At 45.7% G+C, this 20,983-nt stretch overlaps 1 protein-coding gene across 1 annotated transcript in view; it reads right to left on the bottom strand.

Moving 5' to 3' along the window:
• Window positions 1-20,983, bottom strand: part of WHRN (whirlin) — a 105,241-nt gene that overhangs the window by 41,208 nt on the left and 43,050 nt on the right. The window contains exons 4-6 of the mRNA XM_069943394.1: window positions 8,339-8,557; window positions 4,231-4,356; window positions 3,800-4,005 (exon numbers count right to left, since the gene is read on the bottom strand). Coding sequence (XP_069799495.1) covers window positions 3,800-4,005; window positions 4,231-4,356; window positions 8,339-8,557 — 551 coding nt within the window. The remainder of the gene's footprint in view (window positions 1-3,799; window positions 4,006-4,230; window positions 4,357-8,338; window positions 8,558-20,983) is intronic.

Raw genomic sequence — 20,983 nt, 5'->3', positions numbered from 1 at the left:
AAACAAATATAATCTGTGAGCACTGATATTGGCCAATGATAACATAGAAATTCACCGGGGGGGGGGGGGAGGGGTCCTACTCCCGTTGCATATCACTGCCCACTCTATGGGTTGCATACATTGTTCCAGGCTCCTTAATCTCATCCGAGCTTGTTATCCCCTATCCACCCTTCATGTACAGTGCACAAGCTGTGGGGCAGTATGACACACCATACCCAATAAATACCAGCTGGAAGCTTACTGCTAATGATTGGCATCAGCAATCACACAGATGTCAGTCAAATACTCACTTCAATGCTGTAACCAATACTTCATAAAGCTCTTACTTAAGACACAGCCAAAATTACGTTGGTTAGTATATTTGTAATTATGGATATTTGGAAACTAGGTATTTAGTGGGTTAAACGGCATTAGCTTATGTACAGTATATACTATGTATAGGAAAATTTTACAGGCATTAAAGAAAATAAAATGAGATAAACATAAGCTGCATCGCGTTTCTTGCTGTATAATTATTTCATCTAAATGAACACACATAATCTTATCGCACATTGTAGAACAGGAAACTGCTTACCTACAGTATGATTTCAGCTCCTGATCGTCACGATAATAGTCACATTTCCTCCCCTGGGTCTACACACTAACGTTATAAATGTGTTTGCTTCAGATTCATTTAGCAACGCATTGGTAATAGCTCTCTAAAACATATTAGGGATTACTTGCTATTCCGAGTACCTTGCAGCAGCACGCCTGGTATCGCTTTCCGACGGATATCATGGTCGGAGCGATTATACAGCACTTTGCTCGGCACTTTGGGATTGTGTTCAAGTATTAAAGTGGTTGTCAACTCTTTTTTTTTTACTCCTTCTGCTCAGCATGGGTGGAAGATAATGGCCATTTGTGGCCCCCTTTCAGCAACCATAATTCTCTCTGCGGGCCTCTTAGCAATAACCGGTTTTAAGAAGGTTTTTCTATTGTTGTGGTGGTTGCAATCCTACTTAAGGGTATAAACCCACACACCGTATACGCAGCTTATTTACTGCTGCGGTACGCAGCAAATACGCAACAAACACGCAACAAATACGCAGCAGATTAGATCTAAATAACTGGACACAGCATCAAATCTGCACCACCAAATCTGCTTCAAATCTGCTGCATTTTTGCTGCGTATCTGCTGTGTATACGGTGTGTGGGTTTGTACCCTTACACCTATTGTTCAAGTAGGACACAGCCACATAGCACAAGTATGTGCTTAGAGGTATGTTTCATGTTGTAAGCTCATCGTTATATGGTTCCATTGCTGTCAAATGGGGTTTTCAAGGCTAGAATAAAAGGGCTGGGGTCCTGCCAGGACCCCCTTATATATGGAATAGATACGTCACCTCATCACCATAGATCACCACTAAGACCCCATATATCTATCACATATACCAATATAGGTAATGTCATTAGCATACAGTTACATATAAGCAATATACTGGTGTTCAACAGGGTATAATCACCCTATAGACCTTGACAGCCTTGACTGCCATGATGATATATAGCGGCCCACTGGCAGAGTCTGCTGCCATTGTTAGATAACCACATGGTAATAGTGTCCTCCTTAGGTACCTTGGTGCACACAGAGTGTAGTGTCCCTGTACTGGTCGACCACTAAATTTTATACCACCTAAGTAAAGTATCTCTCTCAGGTGCCACACTATGGGATGAAGCTGTACTTAGCACTCCTGCCACTTGGTGTCCCACTTTCCTTTCTTATGGTGCCCAGCTGCAGTGTACACAAGGTTACATGTGTGTGTTATGTTGACCAATCTCAGGTGCAGACTTTCTACCTCTGATCCACTCTCTATCCTCCTTCCTGTGACACAGCCCTATAGGGGAGGGATTCCTGCTGGCGGAGTGAGTTCAGTCTAGTAGTTTTGGTCTGGGAAGAGTTCAGTTCAGTACAGAGTCTGCGACCACTAGTATGCAGTGCTAGAACCCTTAAAGGTGGGGTAACCTGGGTTACCCTTGTCTAAGCCTGGGATTCTTCTTATTGTAAGGAAGGTCACCCCCAAAGAAAGGAAAAGGGACTGATCCCAAGTAGGACAAAGTTGCTAAGAGTCAAAGTATCCCACTGACCATGCTCGACTACCTTGGGAAATCTTGAGGAGTTAGCTATGCCCAGAGATCAATCTCTTGTTTAAGTGCTAGACTCTGTTGCCTTATTTGTGTTGCACCTGCACCCGTACCCCACACTACCTTTTCTTAAAGGTCCGGTGCCTATGTGTCTGTTGGTGGGTGTCACCTCTCTTGGCCACCGTGACAAGAGAATAACCAGCCCCACAAACACCAGCGCCCACCTGCTGTCTAAACACCTTTCCAGCATCCTGGGCTATGGCAAGAGTATCTTTTTAAAAAAAACAAATTGCCCCTCTACAATGTACTAGTGCCCTTTTAATTCTCTGCACAGTAAATGGGAGCCCATACCTAAATAGTGTCCAGCCCAAATAGTTGCCAGTATAGTGCCCTAGATATAGTAACTGTTCCTTCAACTCAGCAATGGCGCCCCCTTAGTAATAATGCCCCTGTGGTCCCAGGGCAGGAGCCGGAGGGCACAATAACTTCAGTGCATCTCACTAGCCCACCCAGGGTTCCATCCCAGTGTCATACTGCAGGCTTAAACTGGCCTGTAACCTATAGCAGTGAATTGTGGAACAGATAGTTAACAGCTCCCTGCCCTGCCATAGTACTCAACTGTGTCTAAATCCAGAGGATGCATGGAGATATATTGCACTAGGCCAAAAATGCAAATGTTAAAACAGGCAGCTAAAAGCCACCATCGTTCATCAACCCAAAGCCGCCATAGTTCATTAAGCCAAAGCCGCCATAGTTCATCAAGCCAAAGCTGCCATAGTTCATCAAACTAAATCGACCATAGTTCATCAGACTGAAGCCGCCATAGTTCATCAAACCAGAGCTGCCATAGTTCATCAAAACAAAGCCGTCATAGTTCATTAAACCAAAGCCCCCATAGTTCATCAACCCAAAGCCGCCATAGTTCATTAAGCCAAAGCCGCCATAGTTCATCAAGCCAAAGGCAGCATCGTTCATCAAACCAAAGCCACCATTGTTCATCAAACCAAAGCTGCCATAGTTCATCAGACTGAAGCCGCCATAGTTCATCAAACCAGAGCTGCCATAGTTAATTAAATCAAAGCCGCCATAGTTCACCGAACCAAAGCCACCATAGTTCATCAGACCAGAACCACCTAGTTCATCAAACCATGGCTGCCATAGTTCATCAAACCAGAGCTGCCATAGTTCATCAAACCAGAGCTGCCAAAGTTCACCAAACCAAAGCCGCCATAGTTCATCAAACCAGAGCTGCCATAGTTCATCAAACCAAAGCCACCATAGTTCATCAGACCAGAGCCATCATAGTTCACCAAACCAAAGCTGCCATAGTTCATCAAACCAAAGCCGCCATAGTTCATCGAACTAAAGCAACCATAGTTCATCAGACCAGAGTCGCCATAGTTCATCAAACTAGAGCTGCCATAGTTCATCAAACCAAAGCCACCATAGTTCATCAAACCAAAGCCACCATAGTTCATCAGAGTCAAGCCACCATAGTTCATCAGACCAAGGTTTCCTTAGTTCATTAACCCAAAAGTTGCCATAGTTCACTAGACCAAATTCGCCATAGTTCATCTGACTAAAGCGACCATCCTTCATCAGCATCTTCTTAATTTTCTTGCTCAGTAGACAGATAGTCTCTGAAAGTGTATCATCATAAGCTTAAATAGCTATTTCTTACCCTGTAGTTGTTTGTGGGTCTCCATTTCCCGTATAAGAGCTACTGAGCCACTGTGTCTCATCCACAACAGTGCGAGCGTGCGGGATACGACCTACATCCCTGACGGTCATCATCAGATGTCGTGAGGAGCGAAGGATTCTGACAGCTTCATCATGAGGGATAGAGAGGAAGCTGATGCCATTGACATCCAGAATCTGATCACCCACCTGGGAGTAAGAACAGATGAAGGCAATAAGGCTCCATTCTAAAACATAATTTAAAATACATCAACTGGACTACAGCAGTGATCAATACTCCATCTGATGACTGTCAGGAAGACTCGGGAGATGCTATTTATATCTAATGTAAATAATTAAAGGAGGTTTCCTCATGTCATTTAGACCAGAAAAAAAAATTTGAAGTGATATAGATTATAGAAGCCGTACAATCACCTTAAGTCCAGCGCTTTCAGCTTCGGAACTATGATCCACTCCAGTGATGTAGACCCCCAGGGAATATTCAGCACCTCCGCGGATAAGCAACCCAAGGGAACTCCCCTCTCCCAGCACCAAGTTCACCTAAAAACAAATTAAATTCCACTTTAAGAATTTGATAAATTTTTAAATATGTAGAATTTGGTTGACGTTATATATACTGTAATAAATTTTGTTTTTTACTTAAAATCACATTAAGTGGTTGCCACATGATGGGTTACTCCAGACTTTGTTCCTGAAACAACACCAGCTTGTCCATAGGATTAGTCAGTGCAGCTCAGTTCTATGAACAACAATAGCAGGCAGTGCCCATGGGCATGAGAGGTGCTGCTTGCTATCTTTTACTTAAGCACATGCACTAAGATGATAGGGGATTATCCTACCTGTCACATAGTATCTATAAAGGCATATAGATTATATAAATATTATATATATATATATATATATATATATATATATATATATATATATATATATATATGGGCCAATAAGATCATGACGGAATAGAATAATGCATATCCGTAATATTCCCTGTATAAGGTGTCTTGTTGACAATAACATATGTATTTTATTGAATATGGTTAATGAAAGTTTACGTCCCCACCTCAGAGGGCTTCAGAGCACATTCTACTGCTCCAAATGAGATTAAGATCAGACAATGGGCTCACTTACTTTTATTAAATACAATTTTTTTGTACAAAAAGTTGCCTATAGGTGGTGCTGTAAATATACAAAGCTTGCAACAAAAGGCTGAATATGTCTCCCTTAGTTTTTAACAATGCTCTCCATTTGCAGAACCAGTGAGTCCTCTTTAAAGGAGCAGTCCCGCGAACACTAAAATTGGCAGGCAGGCGGGGAGGATGGGGGGGGGGGGGGTTGGGTTGGTTTAGAAAATAATAAACAAGCAAACCCACTCCTTGTGCCTCATAGTGCTGCTCCAGGGTCCCGTTCAGACAGCCAAGGTCCTGCAGCTCTGCTAGCTGCAACTTCACATCGCTAGCTGAGTGATTGCCCGCTCAGCCAATCAGTGACTGGCATGAAGTTCCACCATAGTCACTGTCTGGCTGAGCGGGCAATCGCTCAGCCAGGCTGTGATGCTGTGACAGTGCTGCTGGAAGAGCCGGGTATGTGACATTGCTGCTGAAAGAGCCGGGTACGTGACATTGCTGCTGAAAGAGCCGGGTACGTGACATTGCTGCTGGAAGAGCCGGGTACGTGACATTGTTGCTGGAAGAGCCGGGTACGTGACATTGCTGCTGGAAGAGCCGGGTACGTGACATTGTTGCTGGAAGAGCTGGGTACGGGACATTGCTGCTGGAAGAGCCGGGTACGTGACATTGCTGCTGGAAGAGCCGGGTACGTGACATTGTTGCTGGAAGAGCTGGGTACGGGACATTGCTGCTGGAAGAGCCGGGTACGGGACATTGCTGCTGGAAGAGCCTGGTACGTGACATTGCTGCTGGAAGAGCCGGGTATGTGACATTGCTGCTGGAAGAGCCGGGTACGGGACATTGCTGCTGGAGGAGCCGGGTACGGGACATTGCTGCTGGAAGAGCCGGGTACGGGACATTGCTGCTGGAAGAGCCTGGTACGTGACATTGCTGCTGGAAGAGCCGGGTACGTGACATTGCTGCTGGAAGAGCCGGGTACGTGACATTGCTACTGGAAGAGCCGGGTATGTGACATTGCTGCTGGAGGAGCCGGGTACGGGACATTGCTGCTGGAAGAGCCAGGTATGTGACATTGCTGCTGGAAGAGCTGGGTACGGGACATTGCTGCTGGAAGAGCCTGGTACGTGACATTGCTGCTGGAAGAGCCTGGTACGTGACATTGCTGCTGGAAGAGCCGGGTACGGGACATTGCTGCTGGAAGAGCCGGGTACGTGACATTGCTGCTGGAAGAGCCGGGTACATGACATTGCTGCTGGAAGAGCCGGGTACGTGACATTGCTGCTGGAAGAGCCGGGTACAGGACATTGCTGCTGGAGGAACAAGGTCATGAGGTTGCTGCTGGAAGAGCAGGGTATGTGATGTTGCTGCTGGGAGAGCCGAGTACCCCCCCCCCCCCCTACACATGCTTGCTTATTTTAGTGTTCGAGGGACTTCTTCTTTAATATCTACTACATACTGGCAAATGTGTCATTCAGATCTGACACTGACGCAGGTCTGTCACTGTAGACCCAGTCCTTCAGGTGAGAGAGACCACACTGTTGGGAGACCGCGTCCGCACTGTTGGGAAATATTGGCTGACCACCGGTGCATATGTGAAAGCTTCCATTTACGTACATAATATAGTTTTATATTCTGCTACAGCGCCACCTATCACTGACTTTTTGAACAAAAAAAAAATCTATGTTATAAATAGAGAGGGCATGATCTGAAGTTATTGGATTTTCCTTGCATTGAGCCAGCAGAGTTGGGGACAGTTAATGTCGCTAACCCCGTACTTATTGCTTAAATCTTTCCATTTTCTGTAAAAAAAAAAAAAGAAAAAGATTTTCTAATTGCTGCAATGCGTTCCGGTTATGCAACGCTAAGTACTTCTGAATGGCAGAAACACCTGGTATCTATCTCCATTTACATGGAGACAAAGCAAAACAGCATGGTAAGAAATACTCCAATAATGTTTCCATGACTTGTTTGACTTTAGATTTACCCTATAAACATCTCCTTCAATAATCTGTAAAAACAATGCATTTTATAAGGCGGCTTTATACATAATGATCTATGCAGAGGTGCACGATGTATCCCATGTGGTGCTGCTTGAATAAAGTGCATAGCTGAGAACCATGTGATGATCCCAGGGACCTTCACCTTAACCAAGAATGTTCCTAAAGGGGTATTCTTATCTTAAGAACAAGCTGTCCCAGTGGTTGGAGAATGGGGATAAATCTGGCACCACAATGAATGGTACACACCGCACGTACGCAGCCTACGCTCCATTCAATCGGTATGGGGCCATGATACATACCCGATCTCTGGCTATAGGCCACATTCCAACTTCGAGAACATATTGGGGAAGGCGTCCTTCTGTAACATGGTGATCATGAGCATTATTAGCGGCCGTCTATTTAATAAGATGGCTACCTCTACCCGGTATGTTCCCAAAGTGCAAACATAGCCATACACTTACACTGACCTTACTAATTCTGAGAACAAATTTTTGTGGTCCAAATGGTCCAAACCACCAATCAGCTTGTCATCTCCTGTCCTGTCAATAGGGAATAACTTCTTAAAATGTGAATACCCCGAAATGGTTTCAATCAGGTTTCTATGTAAAATTTTTTCCACATTATAAAAATCCAAGAATCTTGCAGCTTTAACATTGGCCACTAAGCCTAAGGCTATATTTACACGGCGTAAGAGACCAGGTCACGGAACAGCCGGTCTCTGCAAAGATCATCTGCCCGCAGGTCTCTGCAAAGATCTTTCCGGCTATAATGTTCTGATGCAGGCGCATCAGCGTGCACCCACATCAGAACTCTCATAGCACACAATGAAGCAAGCGGCCTGTGTTAACTGACAGGTCTTTCTGTGGCCGCAGTTCACTGAATTGCGGCCGCAGAAAACTGACAATGACGATGGCAATGTGTATACGCTCCGTCCGGGATCCCATAGAAGAATAGGCAGTGTTCCACACCGCACAAAGTACGACTGTTGTTGCCGATGGCCGTACTTTTACGCTGTGTGAACATAGCCTGATAATAGACTGACACTTCCTGTTCTGTAGAGAATACTTTTCAGCAGTCTTTTCTTCATCGTCTCAGGCAGGATTACAGTGAAAGGTGACACCAGTAGATAGATAAGATGGGATCAGGCCAAAAACAATAGGCAATGATCATAGCTTGCCCACTCCCTGTGCCTGTTTACTGACCTCTGCACAGGTCAGAGAGCATGCCCAAAATACCCTTGTAGAAGTAGAAGATGTGTCAGCTCTAGACTACAGAAATGTGTTATATAAAACACCTATAAGAAGAGCAGGCAATGTTATATCGAGTCTAGACCGATCACCAGTGATTGTGTAGTGCCGTATAATGATTGTTTAGAATACAGTGTTACCCCCACACCTTCTTTTCATCCCCTTCCTGTAGTAGCTGTAGATGACTCCTCTTTTCCTTTTCTGGGACCCCCGTGGAGGTGTTGTTAGGATGGGCTAGTCCTCCAGGAGGGGAGACACTGCGGCCTTGTGGATCCACCCAAGTGTAAATATGACTGGAAACATGGCCTCCGGGGACACGGCCTGAGGACAGGACAGAGAGGACCAACTTCTGTGACCCCCGCAGAGCCTGGAAGAGGAAGAAGAGTATATGGAATGTACATAATATAATATTATACAGTACAAGGAAACATAAAGAGGCCACAATAACAATAAAACACCAATAACGCCACTGAGGTTTGAGCGATGACAGCTCTCAAGATTCTTTATCGACTATCTGGACAACATATCCAACATGTCCTCATCTGTTTCTAACTATCCGGTCAGATGCGTTTAATCTTTCTCATATATAAATATCCACAATCTCATATCCAGGTCAGCGTCTGCCTCAGGTGCCTCTGTGCCTCAGGACCATGACAGATACGCTGCTGCTTTATAATAGAACCGCATAAACATTTCCACTTAAAGTGAAAAAAAAAAGATCAATACACCAATACAAGTCCTTGCATTCTTCCTTCGAGGGTTTTTAATGAACCACTAAGCAGTTAAGTTATTCCTTTCATCTGGGCTTTGTCGGAATTGACAACAGGAAATGGCACCCATAGGGGCGCAATGAGTAACAATGGGGCCCCATAGAATTTTTTTTTATTAGGACTGATGCCCAGTTTGATCTCTTTAATAAAAGGAAACATGCAAACAGGGTTGTCACAGAGCATGCTTAGAAACCTTTCCCATACTAAATATAGGGTCTAGGGATGTTCATTGTGCCTATATCAATGGCTTGGTGTAAAGCAGGGGTGGGGAACCTTCGGCCCTACAGCTGTTGCCTGAACAGCCAAAGCGGAACTGTAGTTTTGCAACAGCTGGAGGGCCCAAGATTTCCCCTCTCTGCTGTAAAGCATACAGCTCAGACAAGATGGCCGCCACCATTATAAACTACTAAAAATAAAACTAAAAAGTATCTAGCTCTAATCAGTGAAAAAAAGGAAGACTACAAATCATAATACTACATTGATTTTTTTTCCCAGTGAGTCAGCTCCGCTTATTTATATAGCACTTTTTATTCTGACCCATACCCCAGAATGGCAGAGAAGCCATGAAAACATGAATTCTTATAGACCGGTTCATTAACACATGAATAGCTCAGTAGCCTGGTTACCATATGAATGGCCGTTACCTGAATCTGTCATTCATGTGCTAATAAGCTGGGCTGTAGCCAGTGCCTGTGTGTCAGCGCTCTGGGGCACTCATATATGTACAATATAAAGCAGTTTTCAGCTGATTTTTGATTACTTTTATACAAAATAACAAACTGCAATTTTACTGTTCTTCGAATTCAACTATAAATAAAGGCGAAAAATAAAACGTTTACAAGTTTGCTCTGCTGCCCGCGGCTCGGTTCCCGTAACTCTCATACGAGCGAATGGAGAGAGCAGCAAATGTACACTGTGGGTAGGGGGTTCTCCATGTAGGTAACAATCCCAAAGGTGAGAACCACATCTATCAGACATTTATGTCTATGTTGGGAATACCCCTTTAAGCTGCCTCGGGCCTCACTATATTTTAGAGCTATAATAAAGGGACCCACATTAGTCAAAATGCTAACGAATATACTAATGCTTTTAATTGTTAGTATTTTAAGACCCCCCCCCCCCCCCCAAAAAAAAAGAAAGCTATAATATACATATAATTTATATTTCATAAAAGAGTTTGGCCCTACTAGGTGAATGTCCACCTGCTGAGCTGAGTGCTGGAGGACGCACATGCTCAGTCACTCTCCTCACAGCTGATCCTGCTTGGTGTCTAAGGGCCCTAAAATACAGAGCAGTTTTCGGCTGAATCAGGATGATTTGGCCAGAGATCGGTCTCTGTAATAAGGACAGCGACTGTACCATCTCGGTCAGTAATTGGCGGAGTAGCCAGTCACTTCAGAGACAGCTTCAGCAGTGGCTGTGGGAACCGGGGAGCACAGGAAAAAGACAGCAAGACATTGGGGAGGCCTGGGCAGGTAAGTATAATCTTTATTATCTTCTATATAAATGTAGCGATGCATGTGCAGCCCTTGCCGCACAATTCTCCTGTGATACCACCCTAAGAGTACTATTACACAAAGCGATTATCGTCCGTACATGGCCGATTACTGACCTTTCAAGGTGATAATTGTTTCTTGTAATAGGTCCTGTTTTACATGATGTCGGCTGATCGTTCATTTAAAGCATGACCTAAAATCCCGACAACGATAGTGTCAGTCTGCTGGCTGTCGCTCTGTGTAATAGGAGCAGTGGCAGCAGACCGCCGCTCTCTCCTATTGGCTTTCCGGATTGTCCAAGCAGCTCATCCCGCTGCACCCTGTGGCCCCACCCCCTGCTCCTCCACATTGGATATCTGTGCGTCTAATAGCGCCGGTAGCGAGCGGGGAACGAGGAGAAAGCGAGCCCATCTAAGGGTGTGTATACTGTGGATGTCACATAGTATACACCGTCAGCATACTGGATCCACTGGTGACCTAGAGAATCCACCGATGGGTCAATGAGGGCCGTAGACATATTTTATGTATGCTCCTTACAGAACACTCCCAAGTCTAATGACCAATTAAAAGTCAACACCTCAAATGTTTTTTAAAGTGATGGACAATTTAACACTATAGTAAAAGGTAATGTGGGCATGCATGTGAAGCATGGAAAAGAAGAGAACAAGGAGACCATGCAGAAGTAACCATGAGACGCAGCTTGGCACAGGAAGTGGCACTTCAGGGGCTTAGACACACCTCCAGGACACTTGAAGGCCTGAACAATTCTTGGATTTTAGAGCCATCCAATGGTCATGAACATCGACATGGATATGTATCGTGTAAATTTCCCAACAGTCATCCAACCCTGGCTATAGTTTCACATGGAAATATGTCCTGACAGGCTCCCTTTAAGACAATGTCCACTATCATTGATTTAATGCCTCTGAGCGGTGCAGTAAATCTATTGATAGTGTTCAGCCCCGTGACCTGAGGGCCATTTATGTCAGTTCTGTACAGGACACATACAGAGATGGCGGCTAATCGACGATCATTGACCTTCACAAGGCAAATCTAATGGGCTCGGAGCAGCTTGTGATGAACATTAACGCAGTGGATACAGTATTCAGATCACATAGACGCCGGAGTGCTTAGATCAACATTTACTGAGCTGTGACCTGACCACGGCCAAAAATCAACATTATCTATTGTTTAACCCTTTACAGTAAATACAACTCAGAGACATAGTATTTACATGGGACTGAACTGTAATAAAGGCCGGTATTAGACTGACCGGGTGCAAGGTAAGGTGCAGTATCTGAGAGACGTGACCTTACATAGGATCGCCTCCGAAGAGCAGAATACTGGGATGTCTGCACTGCAGCAAAAGCCTCGCTCCCTCCTCCAGACTCAGCCGCACTTGTTCTTTTCCAGCCAAATGAAACTACTTTGTAACCATATCCCAAATAGCAAGAGACAGAACATTCTTCACAAGGGATCTCCCTGGGTAATTAATAGAGACGGAGCATGGGAAACAAACAACGTCAGCTGGATTTTCCTTTGGAGCAAACAGAACAGGGGCCATATTGATGTTCCCCTCCGCCCGCCCAGAACCTGGCACCACTCTTCCCTCTAGGCAACAAACATATGGGGAGTGTAGAAGCTGTCGGGGGGGGGGGGGGGGGGGGGGGCACAGACTTGGGGGCTAGCAATACATGGTCCTTGGCATGAACAGGGACCTACCTGTAAGGAGTGCAAAGGGTGTGGTTGTATCCAGGCCCAGTACTAATAACTAGTAGCCAACACATGGGAGTTGACCACTAGTAAGCCCCAGACATCAATCACCAAGTTGGAGAAGTCAATGCTAGGCATAACCTCTTCCCTGCCCTGAATCCCCTCTGCTACCATTACAAACTATGGGGGAGATTTATCAAACATGGTGTAAAGTGAAACTGGCTCATGTTTAAGGTACTTGGGTTGGTGTTAAAGTGTCACTGTTGTTTTTACTTTCAAAATCTAAATCAACAGTAGATGTGATATAAAGCAAGTTTGCAATATACATTCATTTATTTATTTATTTATCTTTTTAGTTATCATGAAAAACACGGCACTTCCTGTTTTCTGACAGTTTTTTTCTCAAAAAACAGGAAGTCCTGTGTGTCCCAGGCCATCTGTGCGCTCACAGAGAAGGCAGTAGTGATTGATGGACACATTGAGCTGTGACTCTCTGTACTGGCCGGAATTTCTGTGTTTAGTCTGTTTTTTTTCAACAAGCACAAATCAGAAAATCTGCCTTCAGGAGACTGGACCTGGATTTCTGGTAAGTTCTGCTTTGTTTTACAGCATGAGAACAACAAAAAAAATAATGAATGTATATTGCAAACTTGCTTTATATCACATCTACTGTTGATTTAGATTTTAAAAGTTTTAACGACAGTGACACTTTAAATATTATCACAGGAACACAAAGGCTCATAGAAGAAGAACTACCGGTTCCATGTCCAGAACTTCCAGAGCAGTAACGGTTTTCTATGGGGATTTGTTACTGCTCTGGACAGTTCCTGACATGGACAGAGGTGGCAGCAGAGAGTACTGTGTCACACAGGAAAGAATACATAACTTCCTGCAGGACATACAGCAGCTGATAAGTACTGGAAGACTTGAGGTTGTTTTTTTTTTTTTTTTTTTTTTTTTACTATTTATTTCTCTGGTATACCTCTTTCATTCCTATACCCTTTTAGGTGATTTAAAGATGCTACATTGACAGATACTCTAAAACTCAGAGGGAGCAATTTGCCATTTAGGAAAGATAATGAATCCAGTACGTCTTATAGCTGAGGAAGTAACTGCTTCCCTGTCACTTGTGACACTACATATTATAATCATCCCAATATATTGTATAAGTTATTACACTGATGAATAATTCAGCTGTACATGCACAGAATTTAACCATTAAAATTATAGGATGCTCTTGTTACATTGCAACGTAAGTCCGGGGCCTTAAATTTCAGTCGGTATATTTAAAGCTTCTCCCCGGTTTATGGGGTACTTTGCATGCACATTACAAGCCAGAGAAGGCGAGCGTTACTTGTCACATAGCCGTACGGCATCTGAGGTGTAATCGCTCCGATAATTAGGAGTCATCCTGGGTTTAAGCCGCAATTACTTAGATTTATCCAAATTATCACAAGTCACGAGATGAGTTTAAAATGAGATGAGAGCAAAAACATAGAGGGGGAGATTTATTAAACATGGTATAAAGCAGACCTGGCTCAGTTGCCCCTAGCAACCAATCAGATTCCACCTTTCATTTTCCAATGAGGAATGAAAAGTGGAATCTGATTGGTTGCTAGGGGCAACAGAGCCAGTTTCACTTTACACCATGTTTGATAAATGTCCCCCCTATAGTAAATGACTTGGTGTACAGGCCATTATTCAGTATTATTTTTCAGTATGCAGCAAGGATGGGGAACCTTCAGCCTGCCAGCTGTTGCAAAACTACAATTCCCATCATGCCTGGACAGCTGAGGAGCATAGTTGTGTTGATAAAGTTGTGCTGAGGTAGAGTAGCAGAGAGGAGGATGCCATGAGAGTCTCAACCCATGTAGAAATGTGCTCTGCCGGGATGTTGGAGGATATACTTGTAGAAGAAGAAGAACACCTGTGCCTGTGTATTGACCTTTACTGTAGTCTTCACACCACCTTATGCCCACTAGCATTGGCCGAACCGTACTAATGGGTGACACAGGTCCCAGACCTTGTTTTATCTAGGCTGAGCGGAATGCTGAGGGTTCCCTGCTGACACCCTCGCTGCGAAATGGAGTTCTTAGGCTTACTGCAACTTTGCTCCACCCGGATCAGTTCCTGGCTCTGTGGCTTTTTTAGTGGATACTGTCCTGCACTGTGAATTCTCCTAATCCACGGCATGGGTTGAGGTTATCTGTTAGCTAGTCCCCTCCTAAGAGGTTTAACACTGCATATTGCTTTGTGTGGGTATGTAAGACAAAGTAAGTGACAGCGTGCTGTCCTGCATCCTACCCATGCGGGGCACTAGCTAAGGCTGGGTTCACACACAGTATATTTCAGACAGTATTTGGTCCTTATGTCAGTGCGATGCCCGGGCCCCTAGGGGCCACTCCGCTGAGAGGATGTTGTTGCAGGCAGGAACCGGGGCAGCTGCTAGCTAGAGGGTTGTCACGGTGTAGGCACGAGTGATCACAGCTGGAAACCGGGCTCCTGACCGAGTGGAGACTAGGCATGCGATTCTTCGTTGTCCTTAGTCAGGGCACCAATAATCACACCAATGCCAAGGTTCAGAAACAATGGTAGTTGTATATTTATTGTAACGGTGGTAACTAGTAGCAACAGTCTCTCCGGATGCAACCGGGAATAAGGCAGACTTGAATAAGGCAAAGCAATGGGTGATGCTGCAATAGGCTGTGATGATAGCGTGCTGAATGATGGGAGTAGTAGTGATACTGAGGATAAGATGCTGGGCGGAATGGAACTGAGATGAATACTTGCTGTTGATGATTAGAGAAGATGATTAGAGGAATGAATGAAGAACGGCACCCAGATCTGGAGAATAGATGAGAATTGTCAGGCTAGGGAGACACGAACAAGACAGTGAGCCCTGAACTTGCCCCAACTAATGCCCCCTACCTTCTTGCCACGGACAACCCTAAACGGTCGCGGACAACCACGGAGTCGGTCCCTACACTGAGTAGGTGAACACACAAACAAAGACAGACAAACAAAACACAATGGAGGATAGTCAGCTAACAGAGTCAAAAAACAAACGGACAATACAGTACAAAATCAGAAAGAGCGGATAGTCAGATGTCAAGCAAGAGGTCAGAACACGGGCAGAGCAATAGCAAGGGGATTAGAAAAGGGAACGCTGGGAAAGGAGCAGGGGAGCTGGGACTAGTAACAACTAATAGCCAGCAGGGAACTCAGCAACTGGCTTCTTTTTAACCAGGATCAGAGCTTAGGTCCAGCAGCTGACTGGATCAGCCCTGATCCCAGTACCAAGTTCAGCTGAACAGTCCTAGCAGTGCAGTAACCCCTGCACTGCCAAAGTCTGACAAGCAAGGCGGGTGTGGCTGGAAAGTAAGACACAATTCAGACAACTAATACAGTGCAACAAAAAGACAAACTCAGCGCTTCCTCGATCGCCCAGCACAGACCAAGGAACGCAAAGTCACATTCCTAACAAGAATCTTGAGAACTTGAGAATAGAACACAGCCAGGAACACTTCTGGTAGTGCTGCAGCAGATAACGCAGGGTTGCGGCCTTGTGACACAGGAGCAGCAGCAACACACAACCTATCCGCCTGAAGGTGGGAGACAAGAGACATGAGGTAGAGAGGAAGTCACATGGTATTCCCCAGCCAAAGCTCGATGGCCATTGGAGTTACCATGGAAGCAGGGGCAGTCACGTGACATCCAGCCATTGCATCATCACACCATTAGAACATATAGGACCAAATATACATGAGAAGTACCATACTTGAACACTGGGAGGCAACATAATACCCTTAGGCACTAATAACTGAATATGCATACAAGAAATGAATGGAATAGCAGACCTGAATACTGAGAGGGGTGACACAATACACACAGTTTGCAGTGGACCATAGCTTTCCAGAACAGAACTGGCCATAATAAAGGTGCAGAGACAAAGTGACAAATAACTACTCTGTTCTGGGAAACTGCATAAGGTCCTCATGGCAACCAAAACCAGGAGTGGATTGAAAACACGGAAAGGCTCTGTTCACACAATGTTGAAATTGAGTGGATGGCCGCCATATAACGGTAAATAACTGCCATTATTTCAATACAACGGCCGTTTTAAAGTAACAGCAAATATTTGCCATTAAATGACAGCCATCCACTTAAAGGACAACTCCCACGAAATTTTTTTTAGCTTATTAAACGCACATTACAAAGTTATATAACTTTGTAATGTGGTTAAATACCCAGTCTGTCCCCCCCCCCAGAAGTTAAAGAATGTATACATTACCTATTACGATCGTCACGGTCCTCTTCTCCCGGGCGTCATCTGGTGACGACGACATCAGAGCCGGGGAGTGAATGGGACGGAAAAGGCTGCTGGTGCACATGCGCACCAGCAGCCTTTTCATTGGCTGGAGCGCATCACATGGCTTCCAGCTTGCTCAGCCCTGATTGGCTGAGGTTGCTGGAAGCCATGTGATGCGCTCCAGCCAATGAAAAGGCTGCCGTTGCGCAAGCGCACTGGCACCCTTTTCCATCCCCAGGACCCGGAAGTCAGAGACATCGCTGGACGTCCGGCGGACGCAGGTGACGGTGAGGCGGACGGCAGGCGAATGGAGTGGCAATCGTCCCGCGGCAGTTGTCCTTTAATTACTACATTATGTGGACATAGCCTTTCTGTGTTTTCAATCCACTCCTGGTTTTGATTGCCATGAGGACCTGACCTGAAGACCAAATACTGCCTGAAATATACTGTGTGTGAACCCAGCCTAAGGCTACGTTCACATTACGTGAACACCCGGCCGTACTTACCGGTACATTCCGGCCGGATGATCTTTCCGGCTGCGGAGCTCTGGTGCAGGCGCATCAGCACTTCCCATAGCCCACAGTGAAGCAAGCGGCCGGAGCCACTTGCTTCACTGTGTGAACTGACCAGTCTTTCTGCGGCCGGAATTCACTGAATTCCGGCCGCAGAAAACTGACATGTCAGTTTTTTCCGGCGCCGCATGGGATCCCGGCCGGAGCGCATACGATGTGTGTACGCTCCGGCCGGGATCCCATTGCAAATAAGGCTATGTTCAACTCCTCAAAACTATGGCCATAGTTCTGCGGCGAGAACTACGGACGTAGTTTTACGTAGTGTGAACATAGCCTAAGACTGCGCCTTGCTTCCTCTTTCCCGCGTGACTCACTTCCTCTACAGCGTGTAGGGTGCACTGCGATTGGGTGAAAAGAGTGCAACAGAAGAATAGAGAGAAGAGGTGGTAGGAGAGAAGAAAGGGAAAGCAGAAATCCTACTGGTTCACAGATTCTGGTACATACAAATACAATAACCCTTTGTGAGCCTTCAGCTGTGCAGCTTCCATACATTAATATACAATACAGCAACATCTAGGGGTCAACTCTTAAGACTACTTTTACTATACTAGGACCACAAAAGTACAGACTTTTGTGAAGGGTGTGAACAATAGTAACACCCCTGGTGGGACACCACATTTAGACTCCATAGAGGTAGGACGCTCCCTACAGTTTCTCTTCAAGTAACCATATTCCACACTAGGCAGTGTTGAGCTCCCACTAGAGAGGACAAGTCAGGGATCATCCTAACCCAAACCATGGACCAGAGTGGAGGACAGTATCCATAAAGAAGAAAAGGAACTGATCCGGATAGGGAAAATTAGCTAGAAGCCTATGCACTCTCACAGCGCAGGTGTAATCAGAGAACTCTGACCACTCTGCTCATCCCAGGTAACAAGGTCTTGTGTCACCCTCTAGGAAAGGTCACCTGACGCTGGTGGGCAATAGGTGGTGTAAAGACCAGAGTCAAAACACAGACTCAAGTATTCTTCTATTTCTACCTCTGAAGTTCCGGCAGAGCACAGTACTGCTTGGGTTGGGACTCTCTCGACATCCTCCTCTCTACTCTTCTGATCCTCTCTTCTACTCCTTATCACGCAACTCAGTTAGCACAGCTATATCACTCCTACTCTCAGTGCAGATCTGGACTCTAAAGGCAAAGCTGTATTATCTGCTACCTACCTAAGCTACCTTCACAGTAAACAAGATTATATTTATGCTAAAGAGACTCTGTGATTCTTTACTAAGCACCGACACTGTCAGGGAGTCCTGGGGTCCGGGAAGATGGCAGTCCCTTGTCTAGACCAGCAACCCCTGTCCCTACCTGCTTGCCCCCCTAGGCTAACCCCTAGGTCAGCAACTGGGCGACAGTCCCTAGCTTACCTAGGGATACGGGGAGGTAGACAGTACACACAGACAGGCATATACAAACAGGTCAGGCAGTCCGAGTCAGCAACAGGAGGTCACGTCAAAATCCGAATCAGCAAACAAGGGGTAAACAGAGTCCGGTCCTAGGTCAAACACAAGAAGTAACGCAGTACAGAGGATGAGGCAAATGCGAAGTCCAAGTGCAATTGTTAAATAGCTAGCAGAACAATAAGATACACTGGAGACCAAACATACACTGGCAATTACAGAGAGTAATTCACCAGCTTAAATGCTACCAGAGCTCCCGCCCCGGCCCCTGATAGGAGCAAGGAGTCTGACTGCAGCATGAGACACCAATAGCAGCCAGGGAGCCCTCCCCTGTACTCAGACAGGAGCAAGCCTCAGGAGAATGCAACACCTGAAGGCTTAACCCCACGAGCACCAGAGAGGAGTCAGGAGAAGCATGAAGCCGGGTGTCGGCTCCCTGGCAGCAGAGCAAGAAGTGTGAACAGGTCAGAGAGAAATCGGGCGTCGTCTGATTCTTCTAGCCGAGTTCACACACACAGACTGAACTCTAACAGACACAGCTCAAACACCTTCCTTGGGTCATCTCCCCTTTCTGTGGGTGGCAGTGCCGATAGTCCGGGTGGGTCACTACTCCACTCCAGACCACCATGATAAGTACCCAAGGGACCCCGCAACAGCCTGGCAGGTCACTGTCCACAGGGAAAGAAGGTATAGCCAGCCCAATAAAATAAAAGCAGGTGTGCCACCATACCTGTGTGCCCAATTTGGCGTCACAACTACCACCGGGCAGAGCTATATCTCGGCCAACCACCATAGAAGTGGCACCACGCTAAACCATCTGGCAAGTGACCGGCCACACCTCCACACCTGGGGTTACCACACCTAGTTGGTAAGTGCCTCCTTTGACAGTCTGTCCAATAAGCTGTAATGGTATGATACGCGTTGTTCGTTTACCACACGTACTGATTTATATTTCCCACAATATACAATAACAAACACAAGAGATATTACACCCTATAGGAACCCCATCTTTCACTTCTTCAGAAGCACCCAGCTTGCCAAGGCTACGGATTTGCATTTAGTAACTGGATTTGTAAGGTCTACATTTTACATAGGTTGCGGTTTTCGGATGTGTTGCTGTGTATGCCTTATTTTTAGCAATATCCCCTCTCTCTCTTTTTTGTTTCTTCCATGTTCATACTCCCTTGATAATCTATATTTGGTGTCCCACAGTTAAGTGTTTTAGGCACGGGTCAGAAAGTTATCCCTTCAGTGCTGATGAAGGTGCATTCTCCAGTTTCGCCACAAGGTGCCAGTGTTATCTTTAAACTCTGTTATATGTTGCACAGCTGTAGTCACTATAGGGTTAATGTTTTTGTACCACATGGTCTATGCTACCCAATGGGAGATGCTCTTCCTTTCCAACCTCTCTCTGCTCTTTACATATATATCCACGACACAACCCCTAGGGGACAGTCCAGTGTAGTCTAGCTGTCATAGTAGACAGACACACGTGTATGGAGAACGCAGAGACTTTCTTTTCTCAAACTATCACTACACACACTATGCAGTGCTAAGCAGCTGAAAGAGGACAAGTCAGAGATCACCCCAGCCAACGCCGAGAACCTCTCTTAACTGAGCAGGGCATTATCCTAGACAGAGGAACTGACCCGGATAGAGCAAAGCAACCGCAATCAAGGTCTACGTACTCTATCTCGCAGCGCAGGTGACCAGATAATTTCAGACACTTAACTCCACTCAGGTAGCCAAGAATGGGGCTTGTGTCACCCTCCTAGAACGGGTAACCCGACACTGCAGGGCAGAAGGTGGTTATAGTGACATTCAGGTCAAAACATGGCACAAGTATTCACTTCTCAAGTATTCTTCAAGTATCTCTCCTTACAAGTTCCGGCACAGCACATTACTACACTGGGTGTGGGCTCTCCTGACAAACTCCTCTCCACTCTTCTGAAGTCTTCTACTTTACTCAACTGAACCAACACTGCTACTCTACCTCAGTACTTCAGCATCTCTCAGCACAGATTCAGTGAACTCAAGTCTGTATCTCAGAAGTCACCTGTTGCACCACTATCCTGTATTGTAAGAGACTTTCAGTAAAGATCACTTCATTTATTCTACTGGGACTCAGTGATAATTGCACCAGCAGCTATACACACAGGCTACACCATCCTTGGGTTATTTTCCTCTTTCCGTGGGTGGCAGTACCGACAGTCCGGGTGGGTGATCTTCCCACTCTGGACCACCGTGATAAGAGCTCAAGGGACACATCACAGCCTGGCAGGTCATTGGGGATCAATATAGCCAGCCACACACACTAAAAGCAGGTATAACATCACACCTGTGTGCTGAGTTAGCACTGGTGCTACGACTGTACCACCACTGGCTGAGCTGTATTCCAACCTACAACATAACATCATCCCGGTGGCTGGGCACTGAAAAGGTGCGACACACGGTCACCACATATACAATAAGTCTATGGACTGCCAAGGGGGAGGTCACTGCTGCTCAGCTGTCAATGGGTCATAAACCGGAGGCTTT

The sequence above is a fragment of the Dendropsophus ebraccatus genome, chromosome 10 (genome assembly GCF_027789765.1).
Source record: "Dendropsophus ebraccatus isolate aDenEbr1 chromosome 10, aDenEbr1.pat, whole genome shotgun sequence".
Lineage (NCBI taxonomy): Eukaryota > Metazoa > Chordata > Amphibia > Anura > Hylidae > Dendropsophus > Dendropsophus ebraccatus.
The sequence above is the reverse complement of the archived record's forward strand: the minus strand, read 5'-3'. Positions and strand labels throughout refer to the sequence as shown.